General features: G+C 36.2%; 1 protein-coding gene across 1 annotated transcript in view; it reads right to left on the bottom strand.

Annotated features, from left to right (window-relative positions):
- Positions 1 to 18,591, bottom strand: part of ELP3 (elongator acetyltransferase complex subunit 3) — a 420,642-nt gene that overhangs the window by 330,870 nt on the left and 71,181 nt on the right. The window contains exon 16 of the mRNA XM_063153391.1: positions 15,640 to 15,794. Coding sequence (XP_063009461.1) covers positions 15,640 to 15,794 — 155 coding nt within the window. The remainder of the gene's footprint in view (positions 1 to 15,639; positions 15,795 to 18,591) is intronic.

The following is an 18,591-nucleotide window of genomic DNA, read 5'->3' as shown; positions in this document are numbered from 1 at the left end:
TATAAAAATATAAACCTTATATTAAAAATATAAACCTCGATTTTCATATTAAAAATATAAACCTTGATTTTGATATTAAAAATATAAACCTTGATTTTTATATTAAAAATATAAACCTTCTATTAAAAATATAGACCTTAATTTTTATATTAAAAATATAAACCTTGATTTTGATGTTAAAAATATAAACCTTATGTTAAAAATATAAACCTTATGTTAAAAATTTAAACCTCGATTTTTATATTAAAAATATAAACCTTCTATTAAAAATATAAGCCTTAATTTTTATATTAAAAATATAAACCTTGATTTTCATGTTAAAAATATAAACCTTGATTTTTATATAAAAAATATAAACCTTATATTAAATATAGAAACCTTGATTTTTATGTTATAAACATAAACCTTGATTTTCATGTTAAAAATATAAATCTTATGTTAAAAATATAAACCTTATGTTAAAAATTTAAACCTTGATTTTTATATTAAAAATATAAACCTTGATTTTGATATTAAAAATATAAACCTTGATTTCCATGTTAAAAATTTAAACCTTGATTTTTATATTAAAAACATAAACCTTGATTTTGATATTAAAAATATAAACCTTGATTTTGATATTAAAAATATAAACCTTGATTTCCATGTTAAAAATTTAAACCTTGATTTTTATATTAAAAATATAAACCTTGATTTTGATATTAAAAATATAAACCTTGATTTCCATGTTAAAAATATAAACCTTATGTTAAAAATACAAACCTTGATTTTGATGTTAAAAATATAAACCTTAATTTTCATGTTAAAAATATAAACCTTCTATTAAAAATATAAGCCTTAATTTTGATATTAAAAATATAAACCTTGATTTTGATGTTAAAAATATAAATCTTATGTTAAAAATATAAACCTTATGTTAAAAATATAAACCATGATTTTTATATTAAAAGTATAAACCTTAATTTCGATGTTAAAAATATAAACCTTGATTTTCATGTTAAAAATATAAACCTTGATTTTGATGTTCAAAATAGAAATTTTGATATTTATCTGCTGAGGAACCCCCAGTGATTTTTTTTCTCCCGGTGTCGCTTTGCCTTTAAAACACAAAAATTAAATATTTTTTTTTTCCCTTTCTTATCTGCCCAGCAGCTTGAAAAATGATTTTAGGCTCAATAAAATCAGCTAAAACACCTGCAACAGCAGAAAAAAAAAATAAATAAATAAAAGATAAAATAAAATATGGACTTGCCAGAGCATGAATCACTGCAAGGATGTGAATGAGCTCCCTGAGGAGCCGTGTCCTTCACAAAGTCTTTTTCCAACTTATTTTTTATTTTATTTCGATCAAATCCCACTTGCAAAGAGCAGCGGGGGATTTTTGTTGGGTTTTCTGAGCGAGAAAAAGTGGGAGGAAAAAAAAGAAAGAGATCAAAGAAATAATGAAAGAAATCAAAGAAATCAAAGGAGCTCAAGGGTTTGGGGAAAATTGGAATGAAGTCGCAGCTTTGAAATACAAAAAATTGGATTTAAAATCATTTCTGGTGGAAATGATTTTATATTAAAAATATTTTATATTAAAAATATTTATATTAAAAATATATTAAAAATATGAAAAAGTTTTGGGTCGGCATAAAATGATGTGAATGAGCTCCCTGAGGAGCCGTGTCCTTCACAAAGTCTTTTTCCAACTTATTTTTTATTTCATTTCGATCAAATCCCACTTGCGAAGAGCAGCGGGGGATTTTTGTTGGGTTTTTTGAGCGAGAAAAAGTGGGAGGAAAAAAAGAAAGAAATCAAAGAAATAATGAAAGAAATCAAAGAAATCAAAGGAGCTCAAGGGTTTGGCGCCCTCCAGTGGGAAATTGGAATGAAGTCGCAGCTTTGGAATAGAAAAAATTGGATTTAAAATCATTTCTGGTGGAAATGATGGATTTAAAATAATTTAATTTAGAGGTGAGAGCTCTAAAATCAGATTTTGGGGGTTTTTTTGGGGGGGTTTTGGGGTTTTTTTAGTTATTTTTGGGGGTTTTTTTGGGTTTTTTTGGGGTATTTTTTTGGGTTTTTTGGGGGGTTTTTTAGCTATTTTTGGGGGTTTTTTGGGTTTTTTTTTGGTTTTTTGGGGTATTTTTTTGTTGGAATCCATAAGGTTAGATGATTTTTAGGAAATGGTTAAAAGAATTACGTAGGATGGAAGATCCAGGAGTAACAGGAATTATTCCACGTGACGTGAAGGCGTGACAGAGGACGGGCAGAGCATGAAAGCAAGGCTGCTTCAACAGACCAGGGAAAAGTTAAAATTCTTGTGATTTTGAAAGGAACGCTTGATAAAAATCTGATTTTAGAGCTCTCACCTCTAAATTAAATTATTTTAAATCCATCATTTCCACCAGAAATGATTTTAAATCCAATTTTTTCTATTCCAAAGCTGCGACTTCATTCCAATTTCCCACTGGAGGGCGCCAAACCCTTGAGCTCCTGTGATTTCTTTCATTTCTTTCATTATTTCTTTCATTTCTTTCTTTTTTTTCCTCCCACTTTTTCTCACTCAAAAAACCCAACAAAAATCCCCCGCTGCTCTTCCCAAGTGGGATTTGATCGAAATAAAATAAAAAATAAGTTGGAAAAGGACTTTGTGAAGGACACGGCTCCTCAGGGAACTCATTCACATCATTTTATGCCTACCCAAAACTTTTAAAATCATTTCCACCAGAGATGATTTTAAATCCAATTTTTTCTATTTCAAAGCTGCGACTTCATTCCAATTTTCCCCAAACCCTTGAGCTCCTTTGATTTCTTTCATTTCTTTCATTATTTCTTTCATTTATTTCTTTTTTTTCCTCCCACTTTTTCTCGCTCAAAAAACCCAACAAAAATCCCCCGCTGCTCTTCGCAAGTGGGATTTGATCGAAATAAAATAAAAAATAAGTTGGAAAAAGACTTTGTGAAGGACACGGCTCCTCAGGGAGCTCATTCACATCATTTTATGCCGACCCAAAACTTGGGAGTTTTGTTATCATTGCAGAAAAGTTTCCCAAGCTGCAGATGTGACAAATCACATCAGGCCTCTGTGGAATTGCCTTTGGGAGGGCAACAAGGTTATTTAATGTTTATTTTTAGGAGGTCAGCACAAACAGAGCTCTGTTCTTTGCCTCCTATGAACCAGGCTTTGTTTTAGCTCCCATTTCGTGTCTTTTATAAGATAATATAGAAATCCAAAATATGCAAGGCTCGATCGTCGTGATATAAAAGATTTGCGACAGGCTTTGAAAGAAAGTGGATTTTCTTCTCCCTATTTTAACAGTGTGTTGAAAAATGATTTTAACTCTTCTGATTTAGTTCCTGCTGATTGCAGGAATGTGGCTTCTCTGATTTTAACCAATTCACAGCTCCTACTATGGGAATTACAATGGATAAAAGTACTTAGCAAGGTGGTTGGAGGATATGCAAATACTTTATAATATATACATGTTATAATATATAACATTTACATATAATATAATACAAATCGATTATGCCAATCTAGATGTTGCTCAATTAGGGGGTGATTCCCCTCACAACAGCCCTGAAAATCAATCAGCTGAACTGCCCAGGCCTGTGTTAACAGATATTAAAGATGCTGCTAAAAAAGCCTTGCTTTCATTTGAGCCTGCTGGCTCTCATTTTAACTCTTATCCATTGATCAAACAAAGTGAAACTGAATCTTATGGTTCCTTTTTAGATAAATTAATTCAAGCAGTGTCCAGATGAACAAGCCCGCTCTTACATCATTCAAAATCTTGCTTCTGTAAACGCTGATGATGAATGGAGAAAAATTATTTTAGCTTTGCCCAACAATCACACAGATGCTAACAGCTCGCAGTAAACTTAGGAGTTTGCTGCAAATTCACAGGTCAATGCTTTGGAAAAAAACACTGGAACGCGATTTGACACGACGAATGGATAAAATTGAAAAGCTTTCAGAAAAACAAGAAAAACGTTGAGAAAATTCTGTAAATGCCGTACAAACAAACCCTAATGAAAAGCCTGTCTGCTTTGGTTGTTATTACCGCGCCCGAGTGGGCGCTGCTGGTGACAGAGAGACGGTGAATCTTGTTTCTTGATCAGAAGGCTTGATTTATTACGATATTATATATAATACATTATTACTACACTAATTAGAATATAGAGAGAGGTTTGCAGAGCAGCCAGGCTAGGCTAAGAATAGATAGAAAAGAAGAGATAGAAAGAATCTACAACAAAGTTGTGTTCAAGGACTCAGTCCCCTGGCTTGCCCTGGTGATTGGCCCTTAATTATAAACACAGAAAATGAGCCAATCAAAGTGTTCCTGTTGTTATTATAAACACAGGAAATGAGCCAATCAAGGTGTCCCTGTTATTATAAACACAGGAAATGAGCCAATCAAGGTGTTCCTGTTGTTATTATAAACACAGGAAATGAGCCAATCAAGGTGTTCCTGTTATTATAAACACAGGAAATGAGCCAATCAAGGTGTCCCTGTTGTTATTATAAACACAGGAAATGAGCCAATCAAGGTGTCCCTGTTATTATAAACACAGGAAATGAGCCAATCAAGGTGTTCCTGTTATTATAAACACAGGAAATGAGCCAATCAAAGTGTTCCTGTTGTTATTATAAACACAGGAAATGAGCCAATCAAGGTGTTCCTATTATAAACACAGGAAATGAGCCAATCAAGGTGTCCCTGTTGTTATTATAAACACAGGAAATGAGCCAATCAAGGTGTCCCTGTTATTATAAACACAGGAAATGAGCCAATCAAGGTGTTCCTGTTGTTATTATAAACACAGGAAATGAGCCAATCAAGGTGTCCCTGTTGTTATTATAAACACAGGAAATGAGCCAATCAAGGTGTCCCTGTTATTATAAACACAGGAAATGAGCCAATCAAGGTGTTCCTGTTGTTATTATAAACACAGGAAATGAGCCAATCAAGGTGTTCCTGTTATTATAAACACAGGAAATGAGCCAATCAAGGTGTCCCTGTTATTATAAACACAGGAAATGAGCCAATCAAGGTGTCCCTGTTGTTATTATAAACACAGGAAATGAGCCAATCAAGGTGTCCCTGTTATTATAAACACAGGAAATGAGCCAATCAAGGTGTTCCTGCTGTTATTATAAACACAGGAAATGAGCCAATCAAGGTGTCCCTGTTGTTATTATAAACACAGGAAATGAGCCAATCAAAGTGTTCCTGTTGTTATTATAAACACAGGAAATGAGCCAATCAAGGTGTTCCTGTTATTATAAACTCAGGAAATGAGCCAATCAAGGTGTCCCTGTTATTATTATAAACACAGGAAATGAGCCAATCAAGGTGTCCCTGTTATTATAAACACAGGAAATGAGCCAATCAAGGTGTTCCTGTTATTATAAACTCAGGAAATGAGCCAATCAAGGTGTCCCTGTTATTATAAACACAGGAAATGAGCCAATCAAGGTGTCCCTGTTGTTATAAACACAGGAAATGAGCCAATCAAGGTGTCCCTGTTGTTATTATAAACACAGGAAATGAGCCAATCAAGGTGTTCCTGTTATTATAAACACAGGAAATGAGCCAATCAAGGTGTCCCTGTTGTTATTATAAACACAGGAAATGAGCCAATCAAGGTGTCCCTGTTGTTATAAACACAGGAAATGAGCCAATCAAGGTGTTCCTGTTGTTATAAACACAGGAAATGAGCCAATCAAGGTGTCCCTGTTATTATAAACACAGGAAATGAGCCAATCAAGGTGTTCCTGTTGTTATTATAAACACAGGAAATGAGCCAATCAAGGTGTTCCTGTTATTATAAACACAGGAAATGAGCCAATCAAGGTGTCCCTGTTGTTATTATAAACACAGGAAATGAGCCAATCAAGGTGTTCCTGTTGTAATTATAAACACAGGAAATGAGCCAATCAAGGTGTCCCTGTTATTATAAACACAGGAAATGTGCCAATCAAGGTGTCCCTGTTATTATAAACACAGGAAATGAGCCAATCAAGGTGTTCCTGTTGTTATTATAAACACAGGAAATGAGCCAATCAAGGTGTCCCTGTTATTATAAACACAGGAAATGAGCCAATCAAGGTGTTCCTGTTGTTATTATAAACACAGGAAATGAGCCAATCAAGGTGTTCCTGTTGTTATTATAAACACAGGAAATGAGCCAATCAAGGTGTCCCTGTTATTATAAACACAGGAAATGAGCCAATCAAGGTGTCCCTGTTATTATAAACACAGGAAATGAGCCAATCAAGGTGTCCCTGTTGTTATTATAAACGCAGGAAATGAGCCAATCAAGGTGTCCCTGTTATTATAAACACAGGAAATGAGCCAATCAAGGTGTTCCTGTTGTTATTATAAACATAGAAAATGAGCCAATCAAGGTGTCCCTGTTGTTATTATAAACACAGGAAATGAGCCAATCAAGGTGTTCCTGTTATTATAAACACAGGAAATGAGCCAATCAAGGTGTCCCTGTTATTATAAACACAGGAAATGAGCCAATCAAGGTGTTCCTGTTGTTATTATAAACACAGGAAATGAGCCAATCAAGGTGTTCCTGTTGTTATTATAAACACAGGAAATGAGCCAATCAAGGTGTTCCTGTTGTTATTATAAACACAGGAAATGAGCCAATCAAGGTGTCCCTGTTGTTATTATAAACACAGGAAATGAGCCAATCAAGGTGTTCCTGTTGTTATTATAAACACAGGAAATGAGCCAATCAAGGTGTCCCTGTTATTATAAACACAGGAAATGAGCCAATCAAGGTGTCCCTGTTGTTATTATAAACACAGGAAATGAGCCAATCAAGGTGTCCCTGTTGTTATTATAAACACAGGAAATGAGCCAATCAAGGTGTTCCTGTTGTTATTATAAACACAGGAAATGAGCCAATCAAGGTGTCCCTGTTGTTATTATAAACACAGGAAATGAGCCAATCAAGGTGTCCCTGTTGTTATAAACACAGGAAATGAGCCAATCAAGGTGTCCCTGTTGTTATTATAAACACAGGAAATGAGCCAATCAAGGTGTCCCTGTTGTTATTATAAACACAGGAAATGAGCCAATCAAGGTGTCCCTGTTATTATAAACACAGGAAATGAGCCAATCAAGGTGTCCCTGTTTTTATAAACACAGGAAATGAGCCAATCAAGGTGTCCCTGTTATTATAAACATAGAAAATGAGCCAATCAAGGTGTTCCTGTTGTTATTATAAACACAGGAAATGAGCCAATCAAGGTGTCCCTGTTGTTATTATAAACACAGGAAATGAGCCAATCAAGGTGTCCCTGTTATTATAAACACAGGAAATGAGCCAATCAAGGTGTCCCTGTTGTTATTATAAACACAGGAAATGAGCCAATCAAGGTGTTCCTGTTGTTATTATACACACAGGAAATGAGCCAATCAAGGTGTCCCTGTTGTTATTATAAACACAGGAAATGAGCCAATCAAGGTGTCCCTGTTATTATAAACACAGGAAATGAGCCAATCAAGGTGTTCCTGTTGTTATTATAAACACAGGAAATGAGCCAATCAAGGTGTCCCTGTTGTTATTATAAACAGCGGAAATGAGCCAATCAAGGCGTCCCTGTTATTATAAACACAGGAAATGAGCCAATCAAGGTGTCCCTGTTATTATAAACACAGGAAATGAGCCAATCAAGGTGTTCCTGTTATTATAAACACAGGAAATGAGCCAATCAAGGTGTCCCTGTTATTATAAACACAGGAAATGAGCCAATCAAGGTGTCCCTGTTATTATAAACACAGGAAATGAGCCAATCAAGGTGTCCCTGTTATTATAAATACAGGAAATGAGCCAATCAAGGTGTTCCTGTTATTATAAACACAGGAAATGAGCCAATCAAGGTGTCCCTGTTGTTATTATAAACACAGGAAATGAGCCAATCAAGGTGTCCCTGTTGTTATAAACACAGGAAATGAGCCAATCAAGGTGTCCCTGTTGTTATAAACACAGGAAATGAGCCAATCAAGGTGTTCCTGTTGTTATTATAAACACAGGAAATGAGCCAATCAAGGTGTTCCTGTTATTATAAACACAGGAAATGAGCCAATCAAGGTGTTCCTGTTGTTATTATAAACACAGGAAATGAGCCAATCAAGGTGTCCCTGTTGTTATTATAAACACAGGAAATGAGCCAATCAAGGTGTTCCTGTTGTTATTATAAACACAGGAAATGAGCCAATCAAGGTGTTCCTGTTGTTATTATAAACACAGGAAATGAGCCAATCGAGGTGTCCCTGTTGTTATTATAAACACAGGAAATGAGCCAATCAAGGCGTCCCTGTTATTATAAACACAGGAAATGAGCCAATCAAGGTGTTCCTGTTATTATAAACACAGGAAATGAGCCAATCAAGGTGTTCCTGTTGTTATAAACACAGGAAATGAGCCAATCAAGGTGTCCCTGTTGTAATTATAAACACAGGAAATGAGCCAATCAAGGTGTTCCTGTTGTTATTATAAACACAGGAAATGAGCCAATCAAGGTGTTCCTGTTGTTATTATAAACACAGGAAATGAGCCAATCAAGGTGTTCCTGTTGTTATTATAAACACAGGAAATGAGCCAATCAAGGTGTTCCTGTTGTTATTATAAACACAGGAAATGAGCCAATCAAGGTGTTCCTGTTGTTATTATAAACACAGGAAATGAGCCAATCAAGGTGTCCCTGTTGTTATTATAAACACAGGAAATGAGCCAATCAAGGTGTCCCTGTTGTTATAAACACAGGAAATGAGCCAATCAAGGTGTTCCTGTTATTATAAACACAGGAAATGAGCCAATCAAGGTGTCCCTGTTGTTATTATAAACACAGGAAATGAGCCAATCAAGGTGTTCCTCTTATTATTATAAACACAGGAAATGAGCCAATCAAGGTGTTCCTGTTGTTATTATAAACACAGGAAATGAGCCAATCAAGGTGTCCCTGTTGTTATTATAAACACAGGAAATGAGCCAATCAAGGTGTCCCTGTTGTTATTATAAACACAGGAAATGAGCCAATCAAGGTGTCCCTGTTATTATAAACACAGGAAATGAGCCAATCAAGGTGTCCCTGTTGTTATTATAAACACAGGAAATGAGCCAATCAAGGTGTCCCTGTTGTTATTATAAACACAGGAAATGAGCCAATCAAGGAGTCCCTGTTGTTATTATAAACACAGGAAATGAGCCAATCAAGGTGTCCCTGTTATTATAAACACAGGAAATGAGCCAATCAAGGTGTTCCTGTTGCATTCCCCAGCAGCTGATAATAATTGTTTACCTTGTCTTCCGGAGCCTCTGGCCTCCAGAAGACACAGAAATCTGAAAGAAAGGATTTCTGTGGAGAAATGTCTGCGGCAAGAGGAGAGTTCAGGATGTGAATCCCCCCCTGCCCGGCACTGAGGGGATTTCTGTGGAGAAATGTCTGCGACAGGTTGTGGTAAACTAAAGCACCTTAAAAAAGATTGTTGTGGGACATCAAATCAAATTTCTATTTGCCCTGGATGCCGGAAAAGAAAGCATCTTGCTAAATTCTGTCACTGACTATTTGACATCAATGGCAACCCTCTGTCGTTCACCCTCAGAAACGGCGCATGCCACCAGCGCAGACACAGCTCTGGTACCCGCTCGCTGTTGTAAACTCCCTTCCTTCCCCAGGTGTGCCTCCACGTCTGTTCCCCTTCCCCAGGTGTGCCCGTGCCTCTCTCCCTTCCCCAGGTGTGCCCGTGCCTCTCTCCCTTCCCCAGGTGTGCCTGTGCCTCTCTCCCTTCCCCAGGTGTGCCCGTGCCTCTCTCCCTTCCCCAGGTGTGCCCGTGCCTCTCTCCCTTCCCCAGGTGTGCCTCCACCTCTCTCCCTTCCCCAGCTGTGCCTGTGCCTCTCTCCCTTCCCCAGGTGTGCCCGTGCCTCTCTCCCTTCCCCAGGTGTGCCCGTGCCTCTCTCCCTTCCCCAGGTGTGCCCGTGCCTCTCTCCCTTCCCCAGGTGTGCCTGTGCCTCTCTCCCTTCCCCAGGTGTGCCTGTGCCTCTCTCCCTTCCCCAGGTGTGCCTGTGCCTCTCTCCCTTCCCCAGGTGTGCCTGTGCCTCCCTCCCTTCCCCAGGTGTGCCTCCACCTCTCTCCCTTCCCCAGGTGTGCCTGTGCCTCTCTCCCTTCCCCAGGTGTGCCTGTGCCTCTCTCCCTTCCCCAGGTGTGCCTGTGCCTCCCTCCCTTCCCCAGGTGTGCCTCCACCTCTCTCCCTTCCCCAGGTGTGCCCGTGCCTCTCTCCCTTCCCCAGGTGTGCCTGTGCCTCTCTCCCTTCCCCAGGTGTGCCCGTGCCTCTCTCCCTTCCCCAGGTGTGCCTGTGCCTCTCTCCCTTCCCCAGGTGTGCCTCCACCTCTCTCCCTTCCCCAGGTGTGCCCGTGCCTCTCTCCCTTCCCCAGGTGTGCCTGTGCCTCTCTCCCCTCCCCCTCGCCCCCATGCTGAGTGAGTCCTGTCAATCAGGTTTAACATCCCAGCAAGGCCTCCTGTGGTTGGTCGAGTTCAAAGGACGCCCCTCAGGCCCAGAGCTCATTGGCCTGTCTGGGTGTCATCCCCCCCTGAGACCCCGCCCCTCTCACCTGGTTGGTGCTCACCTGTCCCCTCCCCTCCCCTGTCCCTGAGCTTAAAAAGGTGATCAGAGCATGCGGGGGGATTCTGTTGGAGCAGCTGCTCACGTTCAGACCTCTGTAACCATGGAATGAACCTCTGGACATTAAACCCTCCAGCAGAATCCTCTCCTTTTTCTCTTCACCATTGCCTGAAGCCATTCCTCCTGAGGTAAACGGGGTTCCTAACAAGCCTGGCCTTGTTCAGTGCCCAGCTGTGATCTCCAGCAAGCCAAGGTGTCTCTGGGGTGACACAGCACAGCAGTGAGGGCCAGACTGGCCCATCACAATCCAACTGGGAATGTTGGGATTCCTATCCCAACACCCACTGGCAATGGGTGAATATTCCCACAATGGGTGAATGTTCCCACAATGGGTGAATATTCCCACAATGGGTGAATGTTCCCACAATGGGTGCATGTTCCCACAATGGGTGAATGTTCCCACAATGGGTGAATGTTCCCACAATGGGTGAATATTCCCACAATGGGTGAATATTCCCACAATGGGTGAATATTCCCCCTGAGCTGGTCACGTCACAAAAAGATTGTCACGTGTAAAGATTCCAACCAAAGTGACTTTCTACCTGTCACAGGATGTGATTGTCGTGATGTATATAACCTACTCATGTCTTGTTGTACAAGTCTGGTCCTCAGTTCACAGAAATTTCCAGGATTCAAGATTCTATTACTGCATAAATGATCTGCTCATCACAACTTCAGCAGAATCACAGAATCACAGAAGTTCTAGGCTGGAGGAGACCTGTAAGATCATCAAGTCCAACCCATGTTCTGACACCTCAACTGGATCATGGCAGCAGGCGCCACATCCAGTGTTTGTCAGCGCAGACAGAGATGCAGCAAACCTGTGCTGGTGTCGGGACTGAAATCCAAAAGTGCTGCACTCGACATTTCTACAACCAAACTCCAAAGGTGCAACAAAGATTCAAGACTGAGACATCAACTCTGCAAAGAAAACCATCAACTCTTCAAACAAAGAAAACCTCATCACCGGACTTTAAATGCAGTTTGAGTTTTCAGCTTTTCCCTCAGCCTCTTAATTTGGGCACAGATTTTGCTAACGTTGCTAATGGTGATGTTCAGTTTTGAAAGATGTTGGTGATGAAACTTTACATTGTTTGTTTTCATGTTTTTTTACAACTTTGCAATACAGAACGAATCCAGGTTGTGTTTCTCACGTTAGGGTATTCCTGTTTCCGCACTCACCTTCTCTGGGGTCTTCCCTTGTGGGAAGGGAAGCAAAAATTCAGGAATTGTTTTCAAACCTGAGAGCCTCAGGGACCTTATTGGAGCTGTGCCCAGGGCACGGCGCAGGTTCCTGACGTATTTATTACATTACAAATGCACAATTTCATAAAATTTAAACTGTATACTTATAAATATAAAAATAAATAATATCAATTTGGAATTATTTCCCACCTGACAGCCTCAGCCACGTTGTTGGAGCTGTACCCAGGGCACGGCGCAGGTTCCTGACGTATTTATTACATTACAAATGCACAATTTCATAAAATTTAAACTGTATATTTATAAATATAAAAGTAAATAATATCAATTTGGAATTATTTCCCACCTGGCAGCCTCAGTCACATTGTTGGAGCTGTACCCCAGGCATGGTGCAGGTTCCTGACGTATTTATTACATTACAAATGCACAATTTCATAAAATTTAAACTGTATATTTATAAATATAAAAGTAAATAATATCAATTTGGAATTATTTCCCACCTGGCAGCCTCAGCCACGTTACTGGAGCTGTGCCCAGGGCACGGCGCAGGTTCCTGACGTATTTATTACATTATAAATGCACAATTTCATAAAATTTAAACTGTATATTTATAAATATAAAAGTAAATAATACAAATTTGGAATTATTTCCCACCTGACAGCCTCGGCCACGCTGTTGGAGCTGTACCCCAGGCATGGTGCAGGTTCCTGACGTATTTATTACATTACAAATGCACAATTTCATAAAATTTAAACTGTATACTTATAAATATAAAAATAAATAATATCAATTTGGAATTATTTCCCACCTGGCAGCCTCAGCCACGTTGTTGGAGCTGTGCACACACAGGGCACGGTGCAGGTGTGAATGCACAATTTCATGAATAATTTCCATTGTATATTCATAAATACAGTATATTTACAGGGTATGTTTATAAACAAATATAAAATGGACAAATAAATAATTTAAATTTTCAATATTTCCCACCTGAGAGCCTCAGCCACGTTATTGGAGGTGTGCACAGGGCACGGTGCAGGTGTGAATGCACAATTTAATGAATAATTTCCATTGTGTATTTATAAATATGACATATTTACATGGTATATTTATAAATAAATATAAAATGGACAAATGAATAATTTAAATTTTCAATATTTCCCACCTGGCAGCCTCAGGGCCGTTATTGGAGCTGTGCACAGGGCACGGTGCAGGTGTGAATGCACAATTTCATGAATAATTTCCATTGTATATTCATAAATATGGTATATTTACAGGGTATGTTTATAAACAAATATAAAATGGACAAATAAATAATTTAAATTATAAATATTTCCCTCCTGGCAGCCTCAGGGACGTTATTGGAGGTGTGCACACACAGGGCACGGTGCAGGTGTGAATGCACAATTTCATAAATAATTTCCATTGTATATTCATAAATACAGTATATTTACATGGTATATTTATAAATAAATATAAAATGGACAAATAAATAATTTAAATTATAAATATTTCCCTCCTGGCAGCCTCAGGGCAGTTATTGGAGGTGTGCACAGGGCACAGTGCAGGTGCGAATGCACAATTTCATGAATAATTTCCATTGTGTATTTATAAATATGATATATTTACATGGAATATTTATAAATAAATATAAAATGGACAAATAAATAATTTAAATTTTCAATATTTCCCACCTGAGAGCCTCAGGGACCTTATTGGAGGTGTGCCCAGATAAGGCATGGTGGAGGCTCCTGATGCATTTATTCAATTATAAATGCACAATTTCATGAATAATTTCCATTGTATATTCCTTAATATGGTATATTTACAGGGTATATTTATAAATAAATATAAAATAGATCAATAAATAATTTAAATTATAAATATTTCCCTCCTGGCAGCCTCAGGGCCGTTATTGGAGCTGTGCACACACAGGGCACGGTGCAGGTGTGAATGCACAATTTCATGAATAATTTCCATTGTATATTCATAAATATGGTATATTTACAGGGTATGTTTATAAACAAATATAAAATGGACAAATAAATAATTTAAATTATAAATATATCCCTCCTGGCAGCCTCAGGGCCGTTATTGGAGGTGTGCACACATAGGGCACGGTGCTGGTGTGAATGCACAATTTCATAAATAATTTCCATTGTGTATTCATAAATATGGTATATTTACATGGAATATTTATAAATAAATATAAAATGGACAAATAAATAATTTAAATTTTCAATATTTCCCACCTGAGAGCCTCAGGGACCTTATTGCAGGTGTGCCCAGATAAGGCATGGTGGAGGTTCCTGATGCATTTATTCAATTATAAATGCACAATTTAATGAATAATTTCCACTGTGTATTTATAAATACGGTATATTTACATGGTACATTTATAAATAAATATAAAATAGATCAATAAATAATTTAAATTATAAATATTTCCCTCCTGGCAGCCTCAGGGACGTTACTGGAGCTGTGCCCGGGGCACGGTGCAGGTGTGAATGCACAATTTCATGAACAATTTCCATTGTGTATTTATAAATATGATATATTTACATGGTATATTTATAAATAAATATAAAATAGATCAATAAAATATAAATTATAAATATTTCCCACCTGGCAGCCTCAGCCACGTTGTTGGAGCTGTGCACACACAGGGCACGGCGCAGGTGTGAATGCACAATTTCATGAATAATTTCCATTGTATATTCATAAATACGCAAATAAATAATTTGAAAATAATTAACTTAAATTGTACATTTATAAATATAGAAATAAACATTTTTTTTACTAAATAATTGAAACTGTATATTTATAAATACAGAAATATTTGTTCACCTGACAGCCTCAGCCAGGTTGTTGGAATATTCAGTGCTCAAAAACCAAATATTTTCCACAAAAACCAATGTTCCAAAACCCAAATATTTTCAAAAAAACCTCAATTTTCTTCACTTTTTTAAAAAAAATAATTAAAATTCTGAATTATTTCCCACCTGACAGCCCCAGCCACGTTATCAGAGGTGTGCCCGGCACGGCGCAGGTGCAAATGCACAATTTCAGAAATAATTTACATGGTGTATTCATAAATATAGAAATATACACATTTTTGAATAAGCGACCTAAATAGCATATTTATAAATATGGAAATAAATAATTAAAAAAAATAATTTAAATTCTATATTTACAAATATAAAAATAATTCCTCACCTGACAGCCTCTGCCACAATACTGGAATATTCAATGCACAAAAACCAAATATTTTCACACAAAAACCAATGTTCCAAAACCCAAATATTTCCCAAAAAACCTCAATTCTCTTCATGTTTTTTTAAATAAATAATTGAAATGATAAATAATTCCTCACCTGACAGCCTCGGCCACGTTGTTGGAGGTGTGCGCAGATAAGGCACGGTGCAGGTGTGAATGCACAATTTCATGAATAATTTACATGGTATATTCATAAATATGCAAATAAATAATTTCAAAATAATTAACTTAAATTGTACATTTATAAATATAGCAATAAATAATTTTTAAATAAATAACTTCAATTGCATATTTATAAACACAGAAATGTTTGTTCACCTGACAGCCTCAGCCACGTTCTTGGAATATTCAATGCACAAAAACCAAATATTTTCACACAAGACCAATTTTCAAAACCCAAATATTTCCAAAAAAACCTCAATTTTCTTCACTTTTTTTAAAAAAATAATTAAAATTCTGAATTATTTCCCACCTGACAGCCTCGGCCACGCTGTTGGAGGTGTGCCCGGACAGGGCGTCGTGCAGGTTCCTGATGAAGAAATCCCGGTAATCCTCGGGCAGGGCCATGAACGTCCCTCCCATCACGATGAATTCAACCTTGTCCACGCTGTGCCCCAGCTGCTGCAGCTGGAAATTAAAATAAAATAAAATAAAATAAAAATTATTACAAAAAAATTCAAATTATTACAGGAAAAATGGAAAAAAAATCGCACAAAAATTCAAATTCTCGCTGCCATCACGATGAATTCAACCCTGTCCACGCTGTGCCCCAGCTGCTGCAGCTAAAAATAAAAATAAAATAAAATAAAATAAAAATTATTACAAAAAAATTCAAATTATTACCAAAAAATTCAAATTATTACATGAAAAATGAAAAAAATCACAAAAAAATTCAAATTCTCGCTCCCATCACGATGAATTCAACCTTGTCCACGCTGTGCCCCAGCTGCTGCAGCTGGAAATGAAATGAAATAAAATAAAATAAAATAAAATTCAAATTATTACAAAGAAATTCAAATTATTACAAAGAAATTCAAATTATTACAGGAAAAATGAAAAAAATCGCACAAAAATTCAAATGATCGCTCCCATCACAATGAGCTCCACCTTGTCCATGCTGTGCCCCAGCTGCTGCAGCTGGAAATTAAAAATATAACAAAAAAAAATCAAATTATTACAAAAAAATACAAATTATTACAGGAAAAATGAAAAAAATTGCACAAAAATTCAAATTCTCGCTGCCATCACGATGAATTCCACCTTGTCCACGCTGTGCCCCAGCTGCTGCAGCTGAAAATGAAATGAAATAAAATAAAATAAAAATTATTACAAAAAAAATCAAATTATTACAGGAAAAATGGAAAAAAATCGCACAAAAATTCAAATTCTCGCTCCCATCACGATGAATTCAACCCTGTCCACGCTGTGCCCCAGCTGCTGCAGCTAAAAATAAAAATAAAATAAAATAAAATAAAAATTATTACAAAAAAATTCAAATTATTACCAAAAAATTCAAATTATTACATGAAAAATGAAAAAAATCACAAAAAAATTCAAACTCTCGCTGCCATCACAATGAATTCCACCTTGTCCACGCTGTGCCCCAGCTGCTGCAGCTGGAAATGAAATAAAATAAAATAAAATAAAATAAAATTCAAATTATTACAAAGAAATTCAAATTATTACAGGAAAAATGAAAAAAATCGCACAAAAATTCAAATGATCGCTCCCATCACAATGAGCTCCACCTTGTCCATGCTGTGCCCCAGCTGCTGCAGCTGGAAATTAAAAATATAACAAAAAAAAATCAAATTATTACAAAAAAATTCAAATTATTACAAAGAAATTCAAATTATTACAGGAAAAATGAAAAAAATTGCACAAAAATTCAAATTCTCGCTGCCATCACGATGAATTCAACCCTGTCCACGCTGTGCCCCAGCTGCTGCAGCGAAAAATAAAAATAAAATAAAATAAAATAAAAATTATTACAAAAAAATTCAAATTATTTCAAAAAAATTCAAATTATTACAGGAAAAATGAAAAAAATCGCACAAAAATTCAAATTCTCGCTCCCATCACGATGAATTCAACCCTGTCCACGCTGTGCCCCAGCTGCTGCAGCTGGAAATGAAATGAAATGAAATAAAATAAAATAAAATTCAAATTATTACAAAGAAATTCAAATTATTACAGGAAAAATGAAAAAAATCGCACAAAAATTCAAATGATCGCTCCCATCACAATGAGCTCCACCTTGTCCACGCTGTGCCCCAGCTGCTGCAGCTGGAAATTAAAAATATAACAAAAAAAATTCAAATTATTACAAAAAAATTCAAATTATTACAAAGAAATTCAAATTATTACAGGAAAAATGAAAAAAATCACACAAAAATTCAAATTCTCGCTGCCATCACGATGAATTCAACCCTGTCCACGCTGTGCCCCAGCTGCTGCAGCTGGAAATTAAAATAAAATAAAATAAAATAAAAATTATTACAAAAAAAATCAAATTATTACAGGAAAAATGGAAAAAAAATCGCACAAAAATTCAAATTCTCGCTCCCATCACGATGAATTCCACCCTGTCCACGCTGTGCCCCAGCTGCTGCAGCTAAAAATAAAAATAAAATAAAATAAAATAAAATAAAATAAAATAAAAATTATTACAAAAAAATTCAAATTATTACAGGAAAAATGGAAAAAAATCGCACAAAAATTCAAATTCTCGCTGCCATCACAATGAATTCCACCTTGTCCACGCTGTGCCCCAGCTGCTGCAGCTGGAAATGAAAGAAAATAAAATTAAATTTAAATTATTACAGAAAAAATTGAAAAAAATCACAAAAAAATTCAAATTATTACAGGAAAATTCAAATTCTCGCTCCCATCGCAATGAGCTCCAGCTTGTCCACGCTGTGCCCCAGCTGCTGCAGCGAAAAATAAAATAAAATAAAAAAATAAAATAAATAAAATAAAATAAAATAAAATAAAATAAAATAAAATAAAATAAAATAAAATAAAAATTATTACAGGAAAAATGAAAAAAATCACAAAAAAATTCAAATTATTACAAGAAAATTCAAATTCTTGCTCCCATCACGATGAATTCCACCTCGTCCACGCTGTGCCCCAGCTGCTGCAGCTGGAAATTAAAAATATAACAAAAAAATTAAAATTATTACAAAAAAAAATTATTAGCAAAAAGTTCAAATTATCACAAGCAAAATAGAAAAAAAATCACAAAAAAATTCAAATTATTACAGGAAAATTCAAATTCTCGCTCCCATCGCAATGAGCTCCAGCTTGTCCACGCTGTGCCCCAGCTGCTGCAGCTGGAAATGAAATAAAATAAAATAAATAAAATAAAATAAAATAAATAAAATAAATAAAATAATAAAAAAAAAATTATTACAGGAAAAAT

Source organism: Melospiza melodia, chromosome 3, assembly GCF_035770615.1.
Source record: "Melospiza melodia melodia isolate bMelMel2 chromosome 3, bMelMel2.pri, whole genome shotgun sequence".
Taxonomy (NCBI): Eukaryota; Metazoa; Chordata; class Aves; order Passeriformes; family Passerellidae; genus Melospiza; species Melospiza melodia.
Note: the sequence above shows the minus strand (reverse complement) of the source record. Positions and strands in the feature narration are given on the sequence as shown.